The following is a 27420-nucleotide window of genomic DNA, read 5'->3' as shown; positions in this document are numbered from 1 at the left end:
ATGTACACACACACAGGGACATGTACACACACAGAGACATGTACACACAGGCATGTACACAGTCACACACACAGCTGCCCTTACTTTTAAGGTGGTCCTAGTCCCAGCTTTTGTTTCCATATGCAGAGGGGTGCACATACAGGAAATGGCCAGAGGTGGCAGCAAAGAGTCCAATGTCGGCTCATGACAGAGCAGTAGCCTTCCGACTCCCACAGATACAGGAGCATCCACAGAGCTCCTCTGCACCCGACCCTGCCTTCTCATATCCCTGCCAGTCGGCCGGGCCCCTCTAGACGCTGGGGCCCCTTACAAATATATGGGCTGTACCCCCTTGATGGCGGCCCTGCACGTAGTTAAGACGACAGCTATCTTCCATCTCTACTCTCCTTAGTTTTCTCTCCACCTGTTGTGCTCCAAGCTTCGTTTTGGACCTGCATTCCCTGAGTGTATGACATCACGTTCAGGTGTTCCCATTCACCAGCTCTGGTCGGTGACTGCTCCAGCTGCCTCTTAGTCCCTCCTTTTCTTCCTGGCTGCTCCATCATTCCGCCACACATCATTGGGGAACCGATCGAGGTTCCACACTGTCCATCTGGCTCTGCACATGCTGGCTTCCTCTTCCCTGTGACATCCAGGAACACATGAAGGTTTTGCCATTGCAGCACAGCCCTATCAAGCCAGTCCACCGCCGACTGTTGCTTAAGGTACTGTCACAGTGAGGAACATGCTTTTGCAGTTGTTCCATCTATGCAAGGAGATGTCTAGATAATTGTTCATCCGTCATATGTTGTTTAATCGGCACATGATTTTATCTCATTGAACGTTTTAATTATTTTGTTGATTGGCCTTTCAAGACTGTCCCGATTAGCCCTTTCAATTGTGGTTGCTCCTGAATGTTTTTAGCTAATAAAAACACTGACCGTTAGTTTTGGTTAATGTGAGTGGGATTAGAACCATTTTCAGTTTGTTTTATTGCTGTCTGTCTCCCCATTGGAGAGAGTTACCATCTCTGTTTGCCCTAATGACCATTGCAACTAGGGCTGAAAGTGGAAGAAAATCCAAAATCTTAGACTGACCTGAACATGAATAGAGGTTGAAATCTTCAGTGGAGTGGAGACTTACTTAAAGTGGTTATAAAGTCAGAAGGTTTTTAATCCTATTTCTACGCATTAAGATGAAAAATCTTCTGTGTGCAGCAGCCCCTCCAATACTTACCTGAGCTCCATCTCAATCCAGCGATGTTGCACGAGGGTCTCAGCTGTCCGGGACTCTCCCTTCTCATTGGCTAAGACAGCAGGATGGCGCCATTGGCTCCTGCTATTGTCAATCAAAGTCAGTGAGCCAATGAGGAGAGAGGGAGGACAGGACCGAACCACGGCTCTGTGTCTGAATGGACACACATAGCAGCGGCTCAGCTCGGGTGCCCCCATAGCAAGCTGCTGGGTGTGGGGCAACTCGGCAGGAGGGAGGGGCCAGGTGCGCGGGGGAGGGACTTTATTGCTATGGCCATTTGTATAGTGACTTTATTGCAATAATATAGATTTAGATTTAGTAACAGCATATGTTTACGGAGACCCTTCCCCCTCCATTGATATGTAAATAACTGAGGCAGGATGGTAAGTTGGTGTATGCAGATAATGGGTGGGAGGGGCTTGGGGAGTGTTGGGAAAAAACATGTGTTTAGGACAGGGGAAGAGATGTGTTTTGAGAAGGAAAGAGGAAGACATGGATGTGAGGAGCTGGAGAACTTTGTGATTTGGACTTAGCAAAGGACCATTGAGGACATCTTGACCCCTAAGTTTAGTAATTGTTTAGTTTACTTAATTTGTACATATTGTACATGCTTACATTTTTGTAAGCTATGAATTGTGTTGTACTGTACATCCTACAGTTTGTATGTGCAGATTTTTTCCCTGTTTAGTAAAGCATTGATACATTTCAGAAGTCCAAGCTTCCTTGGTTTTACCACAAGAACTTAAAGTGGTTGTAAACCCTTACAAACCACTTTGACCTACAGGTAAGCCTAGATTAAGGCTTACCTGTAGGTCCAAGAAATATCTCCCAAACCTATACGGTTTAGGAGATATTTGCCCGAAGATGGGCACCGCTGTCTACGGCGAATGCGCCGTAGACAGCGGTGCGCAGGCGCACTGAGCGTGGCATCCTCGATAACGAAGATGCCGCGCGTCTCGGCTCCTGTGTGCATGCGCGGGAGTGACGTCATCGCGGCTTCGCCGAATGACAGCGGCGGAGCTGCGAGACCCCACCAACAAGATGGATGCGGCGGACTACAGGGGACAGCGGTGACTTTGCTGGCTCCTGTGTCAGGTAAGTGACACATAATGGGCTACTATGCAATGCATGGTAGTCCATTATGCTTTGCCTTTGCAGGGAATGAAAAAAGAAGTAAACTCATAAGGGTTTACTTCCTCTTTAATAGATAGATGGAGAGAACTGCAGGGACCCGAGAATAGGAGGATCTGGGCTGCTCTGTGCAAAACCACTGCACAGAGCAGGTAAGTATAATGTGTAGCAAGGGCCCAGACCCCTTGAGGCCTAATGGTGACCTCCAGAGTTGGGGATGAGTTAGGGACCGCTGTCATCTTTTTGTGTAGAGTGGATTAAAAGGCATAGTGGGTGTAATGCAAGGTAGATTGATGCAATGTAATCCTCCACTTCTTCTACAACCTCCTGTTGTAGAACTTCACTCAACTGAGATCCCAGTCTTTCACTAGACTAACAGATCCAATAGCCACTGGATCCCCTGAGCTCTTCCAATCTTCTCACGCAGTATCGTTCTCAAGTGTCACCCCTGCATCCTTTCTGAAACCCTAGCTTGGCACTCACAGATACTCCTCAAGCGTCACCCGCTGGCCTGCTTGGTCCCTGGCTTGGCACACAATAATTCCCCCGCAAATGTCACCTGCACTGGCTGGGTCCCAGGCTTGGCAGCTGCTGAAGTCTTCCCAATTCTTTACCGTCCCCGGCTGGTGAGAATATTACTCTGGTACTTTCTTCCACTACTCACAGTGGTCTTCGGTAGCAAGGTAGATGGTCCCTTAGTGGCGACAGCTTCCCCTCTACCTCTGACCACAGCTGGTTCTCTGGCTGGTAGAACCATTGCTTCTGGTTGGACTGCAAGCTGCAGTCCCAGCGATATGTTGCTTTCTTTCTTCTGAATAGGCCATCAGATAGCCTAGCAGCCAGATGTCCCCAGATAGGCCCAAAGCTTATGGCCTAGCAGCCCAGTGCATTACAACACATGTCCAAATTGACAGCCGTCCAGGTGGCACAGAACCCCAATCACCTGACTCTACCCAAATAAATAGTCTCTCCCAGCAGGCCAAGGGATCAAGAAAATCGCTGCTCATTGGCTGAGACACCACATTCATTCCTAGTTTGTCCTTACAATGCCCTTGTCTTGCCTAACTTTACCAGGTACCCGGCCACCTAGCGACAGAAAAGAGAAGTGCAGAAATTTCAGAGTTAGGGTGAAATCAATTGACCTACTGCCAATTAGCCAAGGCAACTATCACTTGGCAGATACATTTAATTGCAACCCTGCCTAAACACCAGGGTGCTACATCTGTTTGTTATCTTTAAATGAAAAAACTGAGGCTTTAATATTTTAACTTTTGAGGAATTTAGGCCCAGTTCACACTACTGCTATTCCTCCTGCATCTGCCACTGCCCTGCAATACATAAGAATGGAAATCCTATTATTCTCTATTATTGGTGCATGTTCACATCAATGGAACATGGGCAGTGCAATTTTTGAAAAGGTGCAGGTTCTTCTTTTGATGCAGTATAGTGTGTTTTTGGCCCCATAGACTTTAGTGGGAGGCATTTGTGTGCACTTTTGGCAGAGTCTCCTCCCCATACAAAAAAAACATTAAGCATGAAAGTCCAAAGGTGCATGAAGCACCAAAGAAACATACTGAAATGCTTGAGTGCACACTAGTGTGAACCTAGGCTTACTCTTACTTCCTGTTATGTTTACAAGACAGGAAGTGACAAGAAGTCTCTCAAATGGGACACCGATTTCAGAAAAAAAAACTTGACAGGGGTTTTACTCTATCCAAAATGAAAAAAGTAATGGCTTTAGATATAATTTGGAATTTTGTGTAGTGTTTTGGCTGGGATATACAGTGATCTCTGGCCATCACAAAGTAAAACTCATGTGACAGTGTTATTTACATTCATTGTAATGTTACACTTTTCCCTCATTCATCAGTACTGGGATTCCTGCTCGTTATCCTATCCCTGTATCCCTCAAGGTGAAGCAGGCCAAAGCTTGTCAGATGACTGGCAATGGAGATGGAATATATTCCTGGACATTCTTTCCATTCCATGACTTAGTAGAGCTTTCATGTGATTTAAAATACAGTATAATAAATAGTATGTTTATAAAATGTTAATATATGAATGTTCATGTACCACTTGTAGTCCTGCAGCAGTTCACAATTTAGTGCAACCTCTTTGTAACATACATGTACCACCTACATTCTAGGTTTTGCATTTTTGAGCTGAACCTTTAGGGCTCAATTCACAAAGCTTTAACACAAGGATAAGACTCTCTGATTTAGCCATGTGGCTGTCATTTTCAAGTTTCTTTGGACTGTAATCTTTTGAAAAAAAGTATACTTTCCGGTTGTGTTATCTTTGAGCCTCATACCTGAATTTTTGCATGGTCTCTGGTGCAGGCTTCCTGGGTTTCTGGCATGCACTGCTTTGTCTGAAGTGTCCACCCAGCTGTATATTCTTTCCTCCATAGTTTTTAAAGTGGTTGTAACCTTAAAGAAGTTATTCACTGCCAGACCCTCTCTTGTATGCAGCCATAACACGCAGTTTAAGTGTTTTTTTTTAAACAATGCCACTAAATACCTTTTTAAAGTATTTTCAGACCAGCCACGTGACTCCTGGCCACTCTCCTCCAACGATCCAGGGATACAGTGGGAGGAGCAAAGATCTCCCTCTGATGTCAGCCAGGGAGGTCACCTGACCGCTGTGCTGGTTGCTTAGCCCCTCCTGCTGTAGCCCTAGATAGGAGGAGGAGAGTGTGTCCTGCCTAAAAATATGTGAAAAAAAGGTGTTTAGAGGCATTGTTTTAAAAAACTTACACTGTGTTATGGCTGCATACAAGAGGGGGGGCGGAGACGGCTCACAAAGAATTGGGAGCTGACAGGCAAGAAGAGGGGGAAAGAGCAGAGCAGTGGATGATGGAGGCACTTAAACAGACCATGGTAATCAGGGCTCAGCAGGCCTGATTACAGTGGTCAGTACACAGAGGGAAACATAGGAACTAGCAGGATCAACCAGGTTTTTTACAGCTTAGATATGGGCAAATTAGACTGCACAAGCACTGTGCTGTTTAACCTGCTATAAGGGAACAGGATCTTTTTTTTTTTTTTTTTTTTTAGGGTTACAACCACTTTAACCCTATTACAGCCATGGCTTTAGATATTACGGTGGTGGCTTCAGTGGGTTTTACAAAGGCTCCCAGCAACTGCAGTAAATTTGTAAGTCATACGGCTTCCCCAGATCACTTCCACACACCTCCAGAAGCCCCTGCCATTTTGCCTGGGCTCCGCACACCTATCAGCAAACCTGGGACTAGAATGGTGGCTGCCGCTGTGTAGAGGGAACGGAGATGAGTGAACATCCCTACGCTGATCTCCCCTTTCTGTTGTTGATCCGGAAGCGACGTGTAAACATCACTACCGGGTCATAGTGTCACTGTCCCCAGCGAGTATAACTGGGTAGGAATCTAATGGAATACAATCTGAAATTCGTTGGAGGAAAGGTGAGACATCAAGGATCACCTGTCACCAAAAATGCATTATACGTCATCCGCAGGCTAATACACTGATCCACGCATGGTATTCGTTTCTTTGCTTAGCACTCTGCACTGGAGATCAGTGCTTACAAATGTGAGTGTAATTTCTCTTTACTTGCTTTTAAAATAAATTTGTATCAACGGAGAGCACTAGATTTGCTTGTTCTTTATATTTATACATGAAATCATATTGATCTGATGACACGGAGGAGGATCTTTCCTTGGAGTACTTCCGTTTGGTCTGCTGAAATCTTATGATCTACCCTTGATGGGAACATGTGTTTTTGACCTGTCTGATATATCAGGGGTCCATTAGTTGAGGTGAGAGTCCAACTTGTTCAATGGTGAAGGGATCACATCGTCACTTGTTATACTGATTGAAGACACACTGCACAAGCGGATTCTTCTTGATCACTGCATCTATTATTCATCTATTTTTCATTTTATGGACTTTTTATATTAATATTTTATTATTTATTTGCGCTGTACTGTTACTTTTTACTTTGTAATGTGGGATTTGGTATTTTGACCTATAGTATTCTAGCTGCATTTTTTCACTTATTTTATTGTGTTTAGCGCTGGTTGATTTTCTATTTGATATTTCAGCAGAACAGAATGTGAGGGGACATTTTTTTCATCAAGGGCAGAGCAGAAAACACTACTTTTTAAGAAGTGAAGGGTTCAAACCACTGTTGACATTTTATTGCTGTCTGACTTCCAGTAAAGAAAATTGACCAGTTTTTGTCCCACAAACAGATAGAATGGGGATGGGAGGTGATGAAAAATCTTCCCAACAGGGATAGAGCAGTTAAATCCGATGTTCTAACCCTTCCCTTTCTGTCCAAAGCTAGGAAAAGGTTCCTTTAAATAAGGATCATGATCTCTCTTGTTTATAGCATCTTTTAATTGAATGAGCAGAATGTGGTCAGGGACAACTACAGGCAGCAGATGAGCAGATAGATTTGAATTATGATGCAAACATGTCTTTTTCTGAAGTGTATCTAGCCTTTTTTAAAGGATGAGTTCATCTTTTTTACGTAAACTTCTACTTGCAGACAAGGGGCACCAGTAGTTTAAAATATTTGTAAAAGTATTGTTTAATGCAAATGCCATACCTGTAGGTATTTTTTGTCACTCAGGAAGCATGAAACCATCGCTCTACTCAAGACTCACTCCGGGCAATATACATGGACAATCTGGGTGCTGGCAACTATAGTCCGTCTTCACTCTACATCAAAGATATGAAAAATTATATTGGCTACACAACAAACTTAGCTTCTTTCGTTGTATTTATTAATTGTCAGCAAAGTGACTGCATACAACATCTAAACTCAAAAAACAAGTTTTACTACTCCTGGCTTGCTCACAAAGATAGGGGAACTTGTTGTAAGCCAGGAGTTGTCAAATGTGTCAAGGAAGGTTGCTTTTCAAGTGAAAACACTGTTGTATACAGTCACTTTGCTGACAGAAAATATGTTTTTTTTTTTCAAGAATTATATTTCCCTAGGTGGATGCAACATTGGTCTGATGCTGCATCTGTCCCCCACCAGCTTTAAGACTGAGAACAAAATGATTGAACACCGCCAATCGCTTGGTTCTCAGAGTTTCCTGAGCAGAGAACTGGTAACTGTCAGTCACCGCTCTCTGCTCCTTCTCCCCTGCTCTCACTGGAGTGCTGGGCTTTGGAGAGGGCAAGAGCAGCTGGCTCAGGCTCGCTGAGAGGCTGAGCCAGGTGCCAGTCCAAGGTTGTGGGCAGACCCCGTCCACATTGTCGCAATCTTTCCTGAGCCCACAGCGGCTCTGTGATGTGAGCCGACAGCAGGCTTCAGCCTGCTGTCTGCTGAAAATGGGTCACAGGAGGACAAAACAAACTCCACTCCTGTGATCCACAGGAGAAGTACGGCCAAACAATCCCTACAATCCTGTCTTATTTCTAGGAAATGGGCTACAACAAAATGGTGGCTGAGCCATCTTCTTTGAGGACAAATAAAGTGATAATCAGTTTAGCTGTCCTGAAAGAAGGAACAGTGTCCATTTTGTTAAAGCACAGAGTATGAGATGGAAAGGGGCTACAGCAGTGTGAGAATTATGGTGGGGATGTGTAATGGGAGAGTCCATGCTGCGCATGAGCAGCTCATGGATCAGGAAGAGTGCTTGCTTCAGCAATGCTTGGGTTGAGAGCCCAAAGACTGCCATGTTCTGGAAATAAATCAGGACATAGAAATGTAAACATTTTAAAGTATTCTGGCCAAGCTTCAAGAGTGACAGAAAGGTCTACAGTATGGGTACGCAACCTGCGGCCCTCCAGCTGTTGCAAAACTACAAGTCCCATCATACCTCTGCCTTTGGGAGTCATGCTTGTACCTGTCAGTCTTGCAATACCTCATTGGACTTGTAGTTCTGCAACAGCTGGAGGGCCACAGATTGAGCACCCATGGCCTACAGGTATGGCATTAGCATTAAACAATATTTCTCAAGTCATCTTCCAGGACGGCACACCTGAGAGATGAGAGGCTCCTCCCTACAGGAAACACAATCAATCGACAGCTGTTTTAAGTCCCCACCCTTCCCCTTGATCCTCAGTTTTTGATTGTGTTTCTCCCTACACAGCGAAACTGTTTGTTTTTTTCCAAATTACCCGAAGCCTGGGGCTGGTGGTCTCCCCCTGGGAGCCGGACCACAAGCCTGGGAAGCCTCTGGGTCTGGTAGGATATTCTTGTCCTTCCTGGGGGGTTCCCCTATCTTTTCCTCAGGGCGGGCAGCAGAAATTGGAAGAGCCCCCCTGAGAGCTGAAGGACCCTGGGTACAGTGGTGTACCCAGAACTTCAGGGGCCATTATCCTGTCTCCCCCTCCTTACCTGTACAGGTGGCTGTTCAGACGGGGGTGCTGGCCATCGGTTCTTTCCAGGGGGATCTTGTTCCCGACTCCTGGGTCCCCGGTAGCTCGCGTGGGCTGCCGGAGAGGGCGTGGCAACAAGCACCCGCGTCATTTTCAAACTTCGGGAAAATGGCAGCGGCGTTCTTACCCAGGAGGGAAGGCTGAGAGTCAGTAGGAGCAGGCGCCCACATCCTCCTTTCTCTAGAGCGAGGAGGCACCAGTTTACTACGGTGGATGTCTGCCTTAACCACCTCAGATATGAAGATGGGAATGAGGAATGGAAGGCATTGCCCCTCCCCATGTATATAGACTGACTGACTGGTACAGTGCAGGACACAGCCTAACCTAGCACCTCCCTATGGGGACAGCAGTTGGGGGGGGGAGCACTTTGGCGGCTATCCTCCTTGCGTGTGGACCATAAGGATGGAAAAGCAAGCCCGCTGGCTGTGGCAAAAAGAGGAAGACGACAACGGTGAGTACTTTACTTTCCTTTTGCCGTGGGAAATTAGCTGCAAAATCCCCAATTCCAGCCAGAGGGTTTCTGGGCATTTGAGATCTCACCTGGGGTCTGGATTCAAATAGCCCTTAAGCTTCTGCTAAAAACACCAGCTGCAGCCCCTCTTACATCAGAGAAGCTGTATGGTGGACAGGTGGTGCAGAGGAACGAGTGTGCCTAAACCACCTCAGATGAGAAAGGTAGGTAGGCCATTGCTCCCCCTTCCCCGTGTATATACTGACTGGTGCAGTGCAGAACTTGGGGTCGGGATACAAATAGCGCAGACGCCACTGCTAAAACCACCAGCCACAGCTCCCTCTTACAGCAGAGACACTGTGGTTATCGCAGCAGTAGGTTGCCAGCCTCTCCCTACATGCCCAGGTGTGGTACATTAGTAGGGATGAATATAGCATACAGAGGGGACCTGGTAGATACAAAGTTACTTACAGGCCAGGTATACCACTGAACAAGTTATTAATTGGGCAGTGGTTGGTGGATTCAGAAGCTCCCCTAGTCAGCAGGTGCACTAGGTTACCGGCCCTATTAGCCCAGCTGCTAGGAATCTGAAGTTGCTTCACAATGTTTAAGAGCTGACCTAACATTCAAGGATGGGCAGAGACCAAGCTACTGTGTGGCACAGTAGGGGTTCCCTTGTCACAGATCCTCCTTTTGGGGGTTGCCTGCTATAGTTAACTTTCATAAGCTCCAACCTCCCACTCCACCTTTACACTGTGTTTATATTATAGTGTAGGAGGTAAGAAGAAACTTTTTTTTTATTGGTTTGGGCTACAATCCACTCAGTGGCAGATCTAAAGGCGATTCACCATAGATCGCTCCCTACATCCTTTTAATTGAGGATTTTCTGTGCAAACCTATGCAAGAGCTACATAATTGATTGTTTGAAGCCTGCAAATAGCTATTTACCTCCCAGGCTAAACTGGTAACCACCTCTTATAGAGAGGTCTTAAATCGGTCTCTAGGGCTGGGCTCATTGAGACTTTAGTTGCTAATCAGCACCACCTGGATTTGTGCTGGCTAGCGTTTGCTCAGTCTATGGAGGTAAGGTAGGACAACAACTACTACTAATAGTAGGGTGTCCAACCATTTTAGGATCTGTTCCTTCTCTGGTGGTGAAGGTTTAGTATCTACAGCCCAGGCTATGCCTATGAAATAAATTGCCTGTTGGTTATTTCATAAAGGGATAGACCATGACTCCTCATTGGCTGCACACCAGTAGACCTCAGTAGTGAAGGTTTGTCCTTGCTGGGATGTTTTTGTGGCACAGCAGAAATACACATTGAGATTTGTGACATCTCTGCTCATAAGGACTATATTGCTGTACATCAGAAATGCACTGCACTGAAGCTTGTTTGCTGTCCTTTATATACTAAAGGTACTGCTTTGTTTGGCTACAGATCAGAAAAATACAACAGTGAAGGTGGTCTGTACTTTCTGGTTTTGTGTTGCACAGCAGAAATGCACATCATTGAGTCTGGTGACATCTCTGCTCATAATGGTTATATTGCTGCACATCAAACATACACAAGATTGAGGTCTGTCTGTGGGGCTTTGTGTCCTGTTTTACTGCCTTGTTGGTTACTTATCAGAAAGGCAGCAGTGAAGTCTGATGGTCCTGATTTGCGTGGCGTTGTGCTGATTCAGATAGTGCTATTAACAGCAATGGCTGCCGAGTTTAAACATGCGATTTGACATGTTGAGTCGCATGACAAATCATTTCAATATGGATGTGCTATCTCTATTCATAGTGTTTTATTGTTGCACATCAGATTTATACAGCATTAAGGTCTGTGAGGTTTTTGTGTCCTGTATTACTGCCTTATCAGAAAGGCAGCAGTGAAAATTGATGGTTCGAATTTGTTGGGCTACATAGCAGAAATACAAATTGAACCCCTGCCAGGTGTAGTACATATACTGCCTTTGGTAATCCATGTAGCACCACAAAGTGGTGTTGTGCTGATTTTAGCCATGCGATTTGACATGTTGAGTCGCAAGGCCAAATCGCTTCAATATGGATGTGCTATCTCTATTCAGAATTGTTATATTGTTGCACATCAGACATATACAAGATTGAAGGTTGTCTGTCCTTTTATGTCTTGCATATACTGCCTTATTGGCTGCATATCAGAAAGAACACAGCAGTGAAGGTTGCTTGTCTTTTTCTGATTTTGTTTTTGCTGCTCAGCTGAGAGACACATTGAGGATGGTGGCCTCTCTGCTCAGTATTGGTATATTGCTACACATCAGACATGCACAAAGATTGAATGTTTGTGTCCTGTATGTCCTATATTTACTGCCTAATCGTTTGTATATCAGGCTAAGCAGTGTTTCTCATGGATCTACCTTTCTGCATCTTAGGGATACACAGCAGGGGTTTGTTGGCTGCAATCCTCCAGGAAGTCACAGCATTGGGGACCCCTTACTTGTTCGACCTGAAAATTGCTATTTGTTTTTTTCCCTGAGACCTGTGTAATCTTGAGGTCTGTGGATCCAGGAATCAGGGACTGCTGGTGTCGCACAGACACAAATGGTACCCATTGGAAGCCATAGTATATGACTTCTCATGCGTCTTGCAGTCCCAAGTCGCAGGTTGGGTCGCACGGGTGTGGGAACCCTAAACTTATCTGTCCCTTCTGATTGAGGTTTCGCTACACAGCAGGAATACTCATCATGGCGTTATTGTTTTATTTTGCAGCGGACCAGAAAGATTGCAGCTGTAAAGGCTGTCTGTCTTTTTCCTCAGTGTCTGCTTTTATGTTGTTGCACAGCAGAAATACTCAAGATTGAAGCTTGTTGGTGCTTTCTGTTTCAGAAAAACACAATGCTGCAGGTTGCTTGTGTCCTTTCTCAGTGTTGGTTCTATCTGAACTACACTACAGAAGTGCATGACAGAAAGGATTGTCTTGTGTTCCATATTTTTCCCTGTGGCATAGCAGAAATGCACAACACGGGAGTTGGTGTTCATATTAATCTTATAACTGTGGTGGTTTGTCAGAAATACACAACATAGAAGTTTGGGACTTTCTGTCTTTATAGCCTTGTTTTGCTGTACATAGGTAAAGCACAACAGTAAAGGGGGTTCCTGTCCTTTCCGTATTTATATATCAGTTATGACCTAGCTAGCTGCACTAAAGAAATACGCAGCACTTAGGGTTTGCTTGAGTCTTAATGTTTTTACATCTTGGCAGCACATCAGAAAACCAGACTATGAGGACTGTTTGTCTACGTTGAGGTTCAGATTTGGGTCTCTTCCCATATTTGATATATTGGTTTAGCTACTCGCACTCAGGCACACAACATTGTTGTCTATGCTTGTGTCCTTTCTGTCTAAATCTATTGTGCCGTGCCCACAATCTATGATCATTTTATTTGTGATATTAATAATACATGTATCACCTTTTTGTATTTCAGCCTTCTTTTCCATGGAGGGGCCAGGAGTTCGGGCTGCAGATGCCACATGTCAGAAAACCTTGACCACTTGCATTCAGGGATGCCAGAACCATTTCCTAGGGTTGAAGCCCTGTAGGGTTATGGGACACTGGAGGAAGGGGATAATGAATCGCCCTGTTTAGTAAGAACTTGGAGAGTTCTGTTCAGAGGAGTATTAGGGCCTGAGGATGAAGTATAAAGATGTATACCCGATCAAATAGGTTTCGGCTCGGTGCATGGCCTTCATTTTGCCCTTTTAGCAAAACTAGACATAGCAATATGGGTAGTCTACTCCTGCTAGGGACTTTAATCTCCTGAAGAAGGCTCTCAGGCGTAAGTAAGGACATAGATTGGGCGTGCCTTAAACCCAGGGTTCAAGCTTCTGTTAATCTGTTTCCCTTAAGTAGGCTTCCCTTTAGTCTTTTGCTGACATAAAGATAAAAGGGAAGCAGTTTTATTTGCCTCAACAGGATAGTGTTAAGACAGGCCCTCTTATTGATTAATGTAGTGTCCTTGTCTTACACAGGTCTCTTATTTATCTTTTTAGTGGTTCTAAGTAGCACCTACAGGCATAATAGGCCATGGTTGTTAGATGTGTGAGATAGGCAACATTGCTAACCTACAAGTTTAACATGTTTTCTGATTCCATTTTTAAGAGCCCATTTCACCTAGATACTGCATCTGAAGCGGAAAAGGCAGGAACATCTGTGGAGCAGACCTGCAGATCAGCCGCATGATCCAGCTAAGGTGCCTTCATCAAGCATATGAGCGTATGGAGTGGAGGTGAAGCTCACTGCAGAGCCAAGGTTCGCCAAGAGGGTTTTGCAGTGGCCCCACCCTAAGGTAGGCCTGAGGTACTTGTTTATCCTCTCAGGTGTGCCGTCCTGGAAGATGACTTGAGAAAAGTACCAGTTACTTACCGGTAACTGTCTTTCTGGGAAATCTTCCAGGACGGCAGGCCTACTTCCCGCCCGTTGGAGGAGGGAAAATTCTAGAACACTAGAAGGTGAGTACCTATGAGGAATGATTTCCCTTGTGAACCTGGTTCAGGAGTTACTTCTCTACAAACTGAGGATCAAGGGGAAGGGTGGGGACTTAAAACAGCTGTCGATTGATTGTGTTTCCTGTAGGGAGGAGCCTCTCATCTCTCAGGTGTGCCGTCCTGGAAGATTTCCCAGAAAGACAGTTACCGGTAAGTAACTGGTACTTTTTTTACAAATTACACATTTTATTTTAAATAACTGAGGCCCCTTGTATGAGTGGGCCATTTTACAGTATGTAAAATGTGAACTTAGCCTTTGCGTTTCCAAAACCCATTGCATCCGAACCAAAGTGAATGACTTCTCACCAGTGGGTTTCACAGAGCACTGATGTATCCTGAACATGTAGTCACTGATGTTTACTGAATAGATATTTAATTGAATGTAGTTACCGTAAACTTATGATGTTCGGGTACTTTTTCCAGCAGTCTACCATTCTAGGTGTTCTGCATCCTGCGTATGGACTTCTTGTTTACTTGGCTTGTGTTAAGGAAGAACTTCCCATAGAAATCTGTTGTGAATCTTTAAACAACAAAAAAAAGCTGTGTGCAGGGCACTCCTGAAGGTGGTAACAAGGAGTGTTTTGCCCAAAGAAGCAGGGGTTGCCAACTGCGATGAAGTGATGAGATATCTGCTGGATGGCGGCTGGACCAGCAGGATGCATTGCTTGGCAGGGGTCCCTCATGTACCAGATGAGACTTGGCTGAACAGAGAACCAGGAGCAGGGTCAGGAGCCAGGCCAATAGGCCTGGGTCATACACAGAATATCAGCCAAGGGTAAGGAAAAAAGCAGGGTCAGGAGTAAACTGGGTTCATACACTGGTAATCAGGCAGCAGGGAAGTCCAGAAGAACAAGTCAGAGGTCATACACGGGTACAGCAGACAGGAGCGGAGTCAATAGAACAAGCCAAGGGTCAAAGCCAGGAATGGAGACAAGACAGGTCAAAGGCAGGCTGGGTCAATAACAGGAAATGCAATAATATCAAGAACAGGAACACACAGGGGAGCTGAAGATCATCCAGCGACTAATGGCTGAGGCTGCTGGCTTTAAATAGGCACCAGAATCTGTCACGCATTGTGTGGGCCTTGGCGCACGTGCCTGCACACTGGCCGTTCGTGCCTTTGTGTGCATTAGCATTGACAAATTTCTATGTGCCAATCTGTGATTCTGATGGACATTGGCAAATGTGCCAGTTCTTCTGTGGATTGTTCCCTGACATTCATTCAATGCCGCCCAGCAGCAACACAGCTAGCTTTCAAAACAGGTTTGGACTCTTCCTGTAGGTGTGACTGAACCGGATTAAATGCTAATTAGGATGTATTCCATCCCACCCACCATCAGAGCTTTGAAGGAAGTTCAAACGTCATTTGCAGACTATGAAAGACTACAAAGAGGAGTGTTATAGACTCTAGCTGCTGCGGGAAGGTGCTGTGAATAGGAAAGAGTATATCAGTAGGTTATACAAGATGTCACATGATACAAAGACACAACTAATACTAGAATATCAGGGGATCTGCAGACAACAGAGCAACATAATACAGAGGTATGATCTGTGTTGGGATTGATCATTCCATTCAGTTCTAGTGAAAAGAAAGTTGGAGTTCAGCTTTAAAAAACAATCTCCCTCCTCTTTCTTAAAAAACGTATATAGGTTTTAGTAAAGGATAATATGATACGATATTGCAGTCCTGCCCGGAAATGCTGTGAAAAGCCTGCTGAGTCTAGCTTTAACATATATGAAAAAATAGATAAATGTTAAACTGAATCAGCTTTCTGACTTTGTAAGTAATGGTTATTCCTTTTGTCTGAGGATGCCATTATTACAGTAGTTGGATTTGTTCCTACAGAGCACATTTCATATACTGTATAGTAAATATATTTTATGGCAGACTCACTTGTAAATATGTTTTTCAGAACCCGCAGATGATGTAAAAAGTGAAAAAAGTGATGGGGAACCAACTGCAAAGAAGAGCAAGAAAGTGGCTTCAGATAAGACGCCCAAGAAGAAAAAGAAACCGGTAATATGCATAAAATAGGAAAAATCTTTGTACTCTACTGCTGGTGTGCTTTTCTATATGATGTATGTACAATCTTGCATAAATGTTTAAAATATTTTAAAATGTACAATATTAATTACAGCTGCACACCCCCTGCTTGTCAAAGGTCCAGACCATAGATAGCTGATGGAGTAAATATTAGAGCTGGGCTACCTCTTGGTGTAGTTACTTGATGGCACACAACTTTAAACACATTGGTACCAAAGGTTGGTATAATGATCAGCCTTGAAACTTTGCCATCCAGTGCTCATTACTCAGAATTACAACACAAGTATCTGCAATGCCCATTTGTACCTTAATCAAGAATGGGTACAATGAATGCTGGGAATTCAGCTGTGTGCCTGATCAAAAGTTTTTTGTCTGTTTGCCTATGCCCTTGGTAGAGTTCTCTCTACCTGTTTATGCCCTGGATTATTGTTGCAAATTGTCTGGATTGTGTTTGTACCCAGCTTGTCTGTGTTTATACTGATACTCTGCTATTGTGCAAAATTGCTGAGTTTACCTCTTTGCAACCTGGATTGTGTTTGCCTTTCTCTGACTTGGCAATCGGTCTGCTGATCACGTGGTAAGCACAGGCAGGAAGAGGTTAAAAGTCAGTAGCTTCATTTTTGTCACCCAGACTGGAACTCTACTTTAAAGAGTATCTAAAGCCATTTTTTTCTCTCATTGCGTAAAGACTAGTAAAATCCCTGTTAAAGAAGACACAAGTGGACTTTTGATTAGAAGATGATCGGTGATTAAGACGGCACAGTTGGAGCAATCGAATTAAAATATCGCACAATAAGGACGCTATATGTTTTGCAATTATAAATTAATGTCTTGTGTATATATTTTGGATAATATGGGGGCACAGTGATTATTTAGTGAATATAAGTATTATTAAGCATATTCTATTGAGAAGGGGGTAGTGTAAATAGTGAGTGGGAGGCGCAATCCCCTAAAGATATACATAAAATCCCTGTTAGTTTTTTTTTTTGTGTCCTATAGAAGAGTGCTCTTCACCACCTGAAAAAAGACACAAGTCCATCAAGTCCAACCCATGTGTGTGATTATATGTCAGTATTACATTTTATATCCCTGTATGTTGCAGTCGTTTAGGTGGTTATCTAATAGTTTCTTGAAACTATCAATGCCCCCCGTGGTAGTTAGTCAGTCAACAGTAAATGCATTCAAACATGCTTGGGACAAACATTGATCTATCCTCAGGCAAAAAAAGTTTTAAAAAAAAATGGGGCAGTCTTGATGGACCACTCTGTCTTTTTTCTGACTTCACTATTCTATGTTTGTATGAGACATAGCAGATATAATGCTGCTCGTGTAGTTGATGAGATGGTGGGAATTGCAGTTGATGTCAGAGCTTCAAATAGATCAGCACTTGAGCTTTTATATTGGGCATAGAGTACTCTAGTCTCTTAACACTCTCTGATGGCAGCATTTTTTGAGATTGCCAAGTTGGATAAAAGAGTGGAATCAAATGTGCTAGAGATAATTGTAACCCAAGAGATGCAAGTTGAGGGGGACTAAATTAAGTCCAGAAAATAAAATATTCTTTTGCTTTTGTAGTTACAAGCTTATAAAATTTGTGTTGCCATATTTATTAACCAAAGAAGCCCAAATTTCTATCATCTTTATGTTGAGTAATAACGTACTGTATCTGGTGCAGTGAAAAGCCAAGGGTTTCAAAAGATATCCTGAACCAGTTTGGTAAACCGCGTTTTTGGTCATTATCTTCTTACATAAACATATTATCTTTAGTACATAAAATGCATGGGTAGCATGCTTATTCTCATATGGATTAAACATGTATACTTAAGCTAAAGTGAAAAAAGACAAATGTTCATTAAGATTAACCTCCTGCAAACTTCAGCAGGTTTGGTCCAAAGGAGCAGCTAATAACACTCACAAGCATAAAAAAATGCAACATCTGTACACATCTTTAAAGATGCTGCAAAGCAGGACCATGTATAAGAGGGGAAATATGGGTGTCCAAATTCTGGAAGCCCCTTTAAGCTACAGGAGCCCCACAGCCCATGCATTCTAAACACAGCAGCCTGTGTCTATTTCCAGCTACAAGACAGTGCAACAGGGAGATGAGAACAATGAATAGCTGCAAAGGCAACTGGACCCCACACACCTGCAGGGTTGCCAAGAGCTGGTTGGAAGCAGTCCTAATGTACTGGGGTAACAAAACACATGGCCCTTGCCCCCACCTATAACTGGCCTTCACAGCAAGGAGCACATGGAAGGGCAAACACATGAAAGACAAAAGCAGAACATTCCATAGCTCAACTCACCAACCAGTCTGCTGACCAACCAAATTAACCTGTCCAACAGTCTGTTAAAACAGGGGTTTAGTTAGCATGCATTTGCAAACGCATGCGAAAGCTGCAAGGCCTCTTCACTGCACCCTGTGTTGCTTGCAGTCCTAACACTACTGAATGTATAAGTGTCTCCACAGTGGCGTTAAATAGATAGCTGAGGGGTAGATGGGCCTGGAGGCAGCCCACTTCCCTTTGCTGCCACTGTGCTATTACTGGGTGTCCAGTGTGCTCCTGTTCCTTTAACTAAACTGAGCTAACCAAACCCCTGTTTTCAACAGACTGCTGCACAGATTAATTTGGTTGGTCAGCAGACTGGTTGGTGAGTTGAGCTATGGAATGTTCTCTTTTTGTCTTTCTACTGTACTGGGGGGGGGGGGGGGCTGAGCCCTGTAGCGTTAGTAGGGGACCCTATGGCCAACTGTTCCCTTGCTGCCACCGCCCCTGCCAGGCATCTTCTCTGCACTGTTGCCCTCTGACATCATGCTTGAGCTTCTCGGACATTCTTTCCATACCATAACTAGCTCTGTTACTGTCCTACCTATGCACTCAGAGGAAACAACAACAGATATACTTTCTCTGCTATGATCCACTCCTGCACTAGGACCAGGTGCAGAGGTCAGTTCCCTGATTCTAATTTCCTGGAAGCCATCCTGGTCTCTGATTGTGATCCACTTCTTGAGACAGTAACAGTTCCGTGCGCCAGCCTGACCCACAGATCTCATTTGTGATTTCCTACAAGCTGTTGGCATTTCTCTCCCAAAATTTTATTCCTTGCTGCCAGGGCCAGCTGTACCTATTTACCTTCCTGAGTGCACCAGTTTTGTTCATTCTGTTAGACTCTTGGGGCACAGTAATAAAGCATATCGTGTGAGTACAAGGACTGTGTCAAATGTTACCTTGTATACAGTGAGTAGGTGCAAGGTATAAGTCCTTCCCACTGTTAGCTTAATTTTGCCACGCCTATAATTCACTATGTCATACTGCACATTCCGCCTAATTATTCTCTTCTGGTTGCCCATTGATAAACTTCCCCCAGTAAAAAAATATCTCCTGCCCTGATGAGTAGCCTACATGGAAGCCTTCATTGAAGACTTAAGGAGGCAAGGTCACCAGAATGAGCATTCAGAGCAAAGTGACAGGGTCTGTGTAAAGCCACCGCAAACTTGTGAAAGGTGCATTTAAGGTGAGATATAATGTGGTCAGAGATGGGTTTTACACATATAACAGTTAACGCAATAAATTTTATTTATTTTTTGCAAAAGCAGTCCTAACCATTACCGAATCTGCTGGCTGTCTTTGGTGAACTTTAAACCCAGAACCTTCCGCCATTGCTTTCCATATGGCCGTGTCTTTTGCTGGGTTATGTTCTGCCTTGCATCATGACTGCCTGTCATTTACTTGATGTCATAAATTCACCATGTTCTTTTTCTATCATTCTCTTTCTTATCGTGCTGTGTACAGTCATGCTTAGCTCCTCTCCAGGCAAGTTTCATGTGATATGGCAAATGTCATCTCTTTAATATTCACCTCCAACAAATGTGGTTTTGCTTAACTTTGCAACCTCTCAAAACGGAACCAAACCCATTGATTTCATTGTTCCCAAAACAGTTTTATTCAAGGCACACCATGAATAATAACAGTCACAGTTACTTGTGCTCTTAACCCAAACTGTCAAGCCATCAAATTGCTGCTCCCATAATTACATGATACATATGCAGTAGTATGGCAGATGCTACTGCTATCCAAGCCTCCAAGCCTTGCAAGATCATGTAAAATAACGTGATTTCGCGCAGCGGAGCCAATCTGCCGCAGCTGGTCCACAACCGGTTAAAGAGGAAATGCAGTCTGCTCACATAATTTGTAATAAAAACATCTTTGCCATTCTGAAGCTTCCCTCCAACCGCTTTGCATATTATTTTATATATACTGTCATTCTGTACTTGCCAAATATGCTGCAGAAATCTCCCTCCACTAAGTCTGGCTGCATCCATTTTAACTGTGGGCAGCTGAAGCTGCTGCCTGTTCACTTCCTAGATTTACACAGGCACACACCTCCAGCTCTGCAGCTCTCATTGGCCCTCTTATGACTCATCCCCTCTCCCTTCCCGGCAAACTCTCACAAGAGTGAGAGAGAGAGCTGTGCATGATGTCATAAGGAAAGGCTAATGAAGAGATAAGAAACAGGAATAAGGTTTTTATTGGCAGAAAAAAAATGTTTTACTATCCAAAGTTGAAACAACAAGGGCAGAAGATTTAATAGATGGAAAGATGAAAAAAATGATTGAAGGTCCGCTTTAAGGAATGTAAACTGCAATACATTGTATTTTTGTTCTTGGGTTTAGTTATCCTTTAATTCATGACCATGTCTTTTCAGTTCCTCCTGCAGCACAAGAGTAAAAAAACTTGTGACTTTTTATTTTTATTTTTTAGAAACCATTGTAAGGAAAAACTACCTTTTAAAGAGGAAGTAAACCCTGATGAGTTTACTTCCTCTTTCATTCCCTGCAAAGGCAAAGCATAATGGACTACTATGCATCGCATAGTAGCCCATTATGTGTCACTTACCTGACACAGGAGCCAGCGAAGTCACCGCTGTCCCCTGTAGTCCGCCGCATCCATCTTGTTGGTGGGGTCTCGCAGCTCCGCCGCTGTCATTCAGCGAAGCCGCGATGACGTCACTCCCACGCATGCGCACGGGAGTAGACACGCGCGGCAGCTCCATTTTTGGAAATGCCGCGCTCAGTGCAAAGCCGCGATGACGTCACTCCCGCGCATGCACACAGGAGCCGAGACGCGCGGCATCTTCGTTATCGAGGATGCCACGCTCAGTGCGCCTGCGCGCCGCTGTCTACGGCGCATGCGCCGTAGACAGCGGTGCCCGTTTCCGGGCAAATATCTCCTAAACCATATAGGTTTAGGAGATATTGCTTGGACCTACAGGTAAGACTTAATCTAGGCTTACCTGTAGGTCAAAGTGGTTTGTAAGGGTTTACAACCACTTTAAAATCTGTTTAATAGGATCAGTTTATAGAAATCTTGAAATATAGGTATGGATGCCCTCTGATTCAAACCACACAATTCCAGCACAATTGTATAGTGCATGGGGCTAGAGTTAAGTCAGGAAATGATAAGGGATTAGAGAAGTATATAAAACATGTAAGATAGTAACAACAGGGTTAGCCTTGTATCACAGGCAAGTTTTACTACCTCATTATATAGGATGTTTATGTCTTACATCAGTAATAAGGAGGCTTGTTGTGCCTGACCCAAATCACTGTAATGTAAGTGCTGATGAAATGATCTTTGCTTTCCATCTGGATCCCTCAGGGCCGAACACTATAACATTTTCCTACATGGGACACAGACCAGGAAACTGCTTTAACAATCTGCGCTTCAAACATACATGGAAGAGCTATTCCAGATAACGAGCTGGTGCCAAACCGGCATGCTTTCTATTAAGGCCTATTAGGAAAATCTACTTACAGTATCACCAGATGTGGCAGATTAGTGGAGGAAGAGACCTTTTTATCCCAGCGTCTACATCTAGTGTTTTAGTACTTGCTATGTAAGTCCGTGTACTGTGCAGGCTCATACATACGTTGTGTGCTGTTTTATAGGTGTGGTTACAGCTGGGATTTATTTTATACTTGATATAGTGTTTGGAAGACAAAGTCGTCTATAAATTTAAAGAGTCTTTACATAGGTCTGCTTATCACATCAGACTACACTATTTTACATCTAATTAGCTGAAATTCTGAAAAGTCTTACATGGCCAACTGGCATTTGATATCAGCTACTCAGACTGGAAAATGCAGTCATGTGATATCTACATCTTCTTCCCTACTCCGGTTAAAAAATGTGTGTGTTTGTAAAGCACGACTAAAACACTTTTATATGTAGCTGTGAAGTTGCCACTAGTAACAAACATCCACCATATCACCCCGCTGCCAGACTCCCATATATATATCTTGCATAGACAATGAACAGTCATTTGCTTTGTTTTGTTTTGTTTATTGGGGGGAGGGGGGTACAACTTGGTTGAGGAAAGGGGTATATGGGATGCCTATAGAATAGTTCACTTGCCATCATATTTGTAGATTTTACAGATTGGCACATGGCATGAGCCTGAAGGAATGATGTGCATGTTTAAAGTTGTTGTAAACCCTTACAGACCACTTTGACCTACAGGTAAGCCTAGATTAAGGCTTACCTGTAGGTTCAAGAAATATTTCCTAAACCCACGCGGTTTAGGAGATATTTGCAAAAAGACAGGCACCGCTGTCTATGGCGCATGCGCCATAGACAGTGGCGTGCAGGTACACTGAGCATGCCGCTGCTAACGCGATATGCTGTTAGTGGCGGCACCCGTGTGCATGTGTGGGAGTGGCGTCATTACAGCTCTGGCAAATCACAGTGCCAGAGCCACGATGCCTGGAAAGAAGATGGACACTCCGTGGAAGAGGGGACAGCGGTGACATCGCTGGCTCCTGTGTCAGGTAAGTGACACATAATGGGCTACTATGCGATGCATAGTAGCCCATTATGCTTTACCTTTGATGGGTTTACTTCCTCTTTAACAACCACAGTCTTTTCCCTGCATCACCATGCAGACTATTGCTCCTCCTCTGCGTACCTCCTGCAGACTATTGCTTCTAGAACTTCCTCACCCATGACCCAAGGGTGATATTCCCAGAAATCTTCGTCTCCTCCTACACAAACTTATACTGTAGTTATTACTGTAATGACACATCTTCCTTAAGCAAAAAGGACCCACTCTGAATATTTCCTATTGCAGACTCACTGCTACTAGGCCAGAGGCCTGCAGTACCTCTCCCTGGAGGACTAATAGTTTAAAAGCACATACTGAGTGGTGGACTACTGTTCCCAGCTAGCTCTGCTTGCAAATCCTGTGCCCCCAGGCCACATCGATTTGACACAACTCCCCACAGTCTCTCATCTGATCCAGGACTCCTCATTATTGACCGCACAATGACGAGGACTTCACTAATGACCGTGTAGAAGTGAAGTTCCCTCACAGACTTCCTGCCACATCCACTGTGGTACACTGTGGTACACTCACCGACCTTTCTCTGCACCAAATCCTTGAAGGAGAACTTAACTGGACCGTACGTTCAGACAGCTTTACCTGCCCCTCTGCTCCAGGAGTTCCTCATCAATGACCGTGTAAAGGCAAAGCTCCTTCACAGTTCTCCCCGGCCTCCTCCTGCGATCGGAGCACCCCCCAGATGGGGGTGTCCTCCGGCTGCTGTCTAAAACTCCATTCTCCACTTCACCCGGCTGACAACTCCTCTCCAGTATCATGTTACCTCAGCTTATATAGGAGGTCCGCTCCCTGCCAATACCAGTTGGGGATTGGTTAGGGCTCCCACATGAGCTGCCTGCCACTCCAGTTCTAGGCCCTGCCCCTCTTCCAGAACATTCTCCCTGGAAGCAGGGGAGGCGCCTCAGAACTAGAGCACAGGTGGTCACACCCACTGCTATTCTAACCACTCCCAGCCCCCAGATCAAAATAGACAGGCCTAGCTCAAAGCATAGGCCTGCCTAAATGTATCTGTGGTGACAGTCTTCCTAGTAAAAATCCTATACAAGCACCTACCTATTGGTAGAGGGTGCTACATATATTATTACCTGTTTCAGCTGATCTAAAAGATGACAAAAGCCTTAAAATCCATATGTCCCATGAACAGAGTAAGGCCCCTTTCACACGGGGCAGACTCCGGCTGTGATCCGCTTGCTCAGCAGGGGATCTCTCCACTGATTCCTGCTGATGAGGCGGATGACAGTGCTAATTTTAAAGGCTTATTTGCAAGTTATTGTCATAAAAAGTGTTTGGGGACCCAGGTCATGCCCCAGGGGACCTGTATCAATGCAAAAAAAAGTTTTAAAAAAAGTCTGTTTTTTCGGGAGCAGTGATTTTAATAATGCTTAAAGTGAAACAATAAAAGTTAAATATTACTTTTAAATTTTTTACCTGGGTGGTGTTTATAGTATGCCTGTAAAGAGGTGCTTTTTTCCCATGTTTAGAACAGTCCCTGCACAAAGTGACATTTCTAAAGGAAAAAAAGTAATTCAAAAGTACTCGCGGCTATAATGAATTGTCGGTCCCGCCAATACAGATAAAGGTTATTGAAAAAAACGGCATGAGATTTCCCCAGTCCATTACCATTCCCTTTGGGTCTGGTATGTATATAAAATTGTGTGAGGGTCCCCCCAATTTCCATACCAGGCCCTTCAGGTCTGGTACTGATATTAAGGGGAACCCCGAGCCAAAATAAAAAAAAATGCCGTGGGGGTCCCTCTCAAAATCCATACCATGGTATGGATTTTAAGGGGAACCCTGCGCCAAAATGTTTAAAAAAATGGCGTGGGGGTCTCCCCAAAAATCAATACCAGACCCTTATCCAAGCACGCAACCTGGCAGGCCACAGGAAAAAAGGGGGGTGAGAAAGCGCTCCCCTCCTGGACCATACCAGGCAACATGCCCTCATGGGTATGGTAGCCCCCCAAAGTACCTTGTTCCCATGTTGATGAGGACAAGGGCCTCATCTCCACAACCCTTGCCTGGGGGTTGTGGGGGTTTGCGGGCAGGGGGCTTATCGGTATCTAGAAGCAATCTTTAACCCTTTTTTTTGGTGCGGGTTTCCCCTTAATATTCAAACCAGACCTGAAGGGCCTGGTATGGAATAAATATATATACATACAGTGCCTTGCGAAAGTATACACATTTCAAGCTTCAAACATAAAGATATAAAATTTTTATTTTTTGTGAAGAATCACCAACAAGTGGGACACAATTGAGAAGTGGAACAAAATCTATTGGATTTTTTAAACTTTTTTAACTAATAAAAAAATAAAAAGTGGGGCGTGCAAAATTATTCGGCCCCCTTGCGTTAATACTTTGTAGAGCCACCTTTTGCTGCGATTACAGCTGCAAGTCGCTTGGGGTATGTCTCTATCAGTTTTGCACATCGAGAGACTGAAATTCTTGCCCATTCTTCCTTGCAAAACAGCTCGAGCTCAGTGAGGTTGGATGGAGAGCGTTTGTGAACAGCAGTTTTCAGCTCTTTCCACAGATTCTCGATTGGATTCAGGTCTGGACTTTGACTTGGCCATTCTAACACCTGGATACGTTTATTTGTGAACCATTCCTTTGTAGATTTTGCTGTATGTTTGGGATCATTGTCTTGTTGGAAGATAAATCTCCGTCCCAGTTTCAGGTCTTTTGCAGACTCCAACAGGTTTTCATCCAGAACGGTCCTGTATTTGGCTGCATCCATCTTCCCCTCAATTTTAACCATCTTCCCTGTCCCTGCTGAAGAAAAGCAGGCCCAAACCATGATGCTGCCACCACCATGTTTGACAGTGGGGATGGTGTGTTGAGGGTGATTAGCTGTGTTGCTTTTACGCCAAACATATCGTTTTGCATTGTGGGCAAAAAGTTGGATTTTGGTTTCATCTGACCAGAGCACCTTCTTCCACATGTTTGGTGTGTCTCCCAGGTGGCTTGTGGCAAACTTTAGACGAGACTTTTTATGGATATCTTTGAGAAATGGCTTTCTTCTTGCCACTCTTCCATAAAGGTTAGATTTGTGCAGTGTACGACTGATTGTTGTCCTATGGACAGACTCTCCCACCTCAGCTGTAGTTCTCTGCAGTTCATCCAGAGTGATCATGGTCCTCTTGGCTGCATCTCTGATCAGTCTTCTCCTTGTCTTAGCTGAAAGTTTAGAGGGACGGCCAGGTCTTGGTAGATTTGCAGTGGTCTGATACTCCTTCCATTTCAAAATGATCGCTTGCACAGTGCTCCTTGGGATGTTTAAAGCTTGGGAAATCTTTTTGTATCCAAATCCGGCTTTAAACTTCTCCACAACTGTATTACGGACCTGCCTGGTGTGTTGCTTGGTCTTCATGATGCTCTCTGCGCTTTCAACAGAACCCTGAGACTATCACAGAGCAGGTGCATTTATACAGAGACTTGATTACACACAGGTGGATTCTATTTATCACCATCAGTCATTTAGGACAACATTGGATCATTCAGAGATCCTCGCTGAACTTCTGGAGTGAGTTTGCTGCACTGAAAGTAAAGGGGCCGAATAATTTTGCACGCACCACTTTTCAGTTTTTTATTTGCTAAAAAAAGTTTCAATTATCCAATAGATTTCGTTCCACTTCACAATTGTGTCCCACTTGTTGGTGATTCTTCACAAAAAATTAAAATTTTATATCTTTATGTTTGAAGCCTGAAATGTGGCAAAAGGTTGAAAAGTTCAAGGGGGCCGAATACTTTCGCAAGGCACTGTGTATATATATATATATATATATATATATATATATATATATGTGCATACACCATATGATTGTCCCTATATGATAAAATTAAACTGTCTTTTGTAGCAGCCTGTGTTAGGCTGTGATGAGAAACAAAGTACTGATGGTGGTGAGATAGATGCAAAATGACGTCATCTACAGTGATTAAATTAACAACATGCTTCTACATCCAGCCGTGATTCTGAATCATGCATATAGGTGAAATCCAGAAACCCCTTATGGTAATGAGCTCACCCTGGATCAGAAGTTTCCTCAATGCAGTATTCAAAAAGTGCATGAAAAAGGAAAAAAGCTGATGCAATATCGTTTTAAAATGTTATTACACACAAGTTAAAAAATGCTCCCCCACTGGAGTACTCGCATGTATAAGGTGCGTCAGTGCACCGTACTTCATAGAGCCTAATAGATACTGAAAACAGTATGGGTTTTTCATTTTTTGCTAAATAAATGAAAAAAGACCAAAAATTTTGAAATTTCAGTTTTTTATTTGCTAAAAAAGTTACAATTATCCAATAGATTTCGTTCCACTTCACAATTGTGTCCCACTTGTTGGTGATTCTTCACAAAAATTTTAAATTTTATATCTTTATGTTTGAAGCCTGAAATGTGGCAAAAGGTTGAAAAGTTCAAGGGGGCCAAATACTTTCGCAAGGCACTGTGTATGTATATATGTATATATATATATATATATATATATATATATATATATATTATATTATATTATATTATATTATGGACCCCCCACACAACTTTTTTTTTTTTACATTTTGGTTTGGGTTTCCCCTTAATATTCATACCAGTCCCAAAGGGCCTGGTAATGGACTAGAAGAATCCCATGCCGTTTTTTTAAATGACTTTTATCTGTATTGCCGGGACCGACAATTCATTATAGCCGCGAGTACTTATAAATGGCATTTTTTTCCTTTAGAAATGTCATTTTGTGCAGGGACTGTTCTAAACACAGGAAAAATGGGCCACTTTACAGGCATAAT

At 43.7% G+C, this 27420-nt stretch overlaps 1 protein-coding gene across 4 annotated transcripts in view; it reads left to right on the top strand.

Moving 5' to 3' along the window:
• CMSS1 (cms1 ribosomal small subunit homolog) overlaps positions 1–27420 on the top strand; it is a 483211-nt gene that overhangs the window by 435615 nt on the left and 20176 nt on the right. For all 4 annotated transcript variants that reach the window (XM_077480195.1, XM_077480196.1, XM_077480197.1 and 1 more), the window contains exon 2: positions 15613–15716. In XM_077480195.1, coding sequence (XP_077336321.1) covers positions 15613–15716 — 104 coding nt within the window. The remainder of the gene's footprint in view (positions 1–15612; positions 15717–27420) is intronic.

Source organism: Lithobates pipiens, unplaced genomic scaffold, assembly GCF_037356315.1.
Source record: "Lithobates pipiens isolate NorthernLeopardFrog02 unplaced genomic scaffold, aLitPip1_a1.2 Scaffold_16, whole genome shotgun sequence".
NCBI classification, from domain to species: Eukaryota; Metazoa; Chordata; class Amphibia; order Anura; family Ranidae; genus Lithobates; species Lithobates pipiens.
The sequence above is the reverse complement of the archived record's forward strand: the minus strand, read 5'-3'. Positions and strand labels throughout refer to the sequence as shown.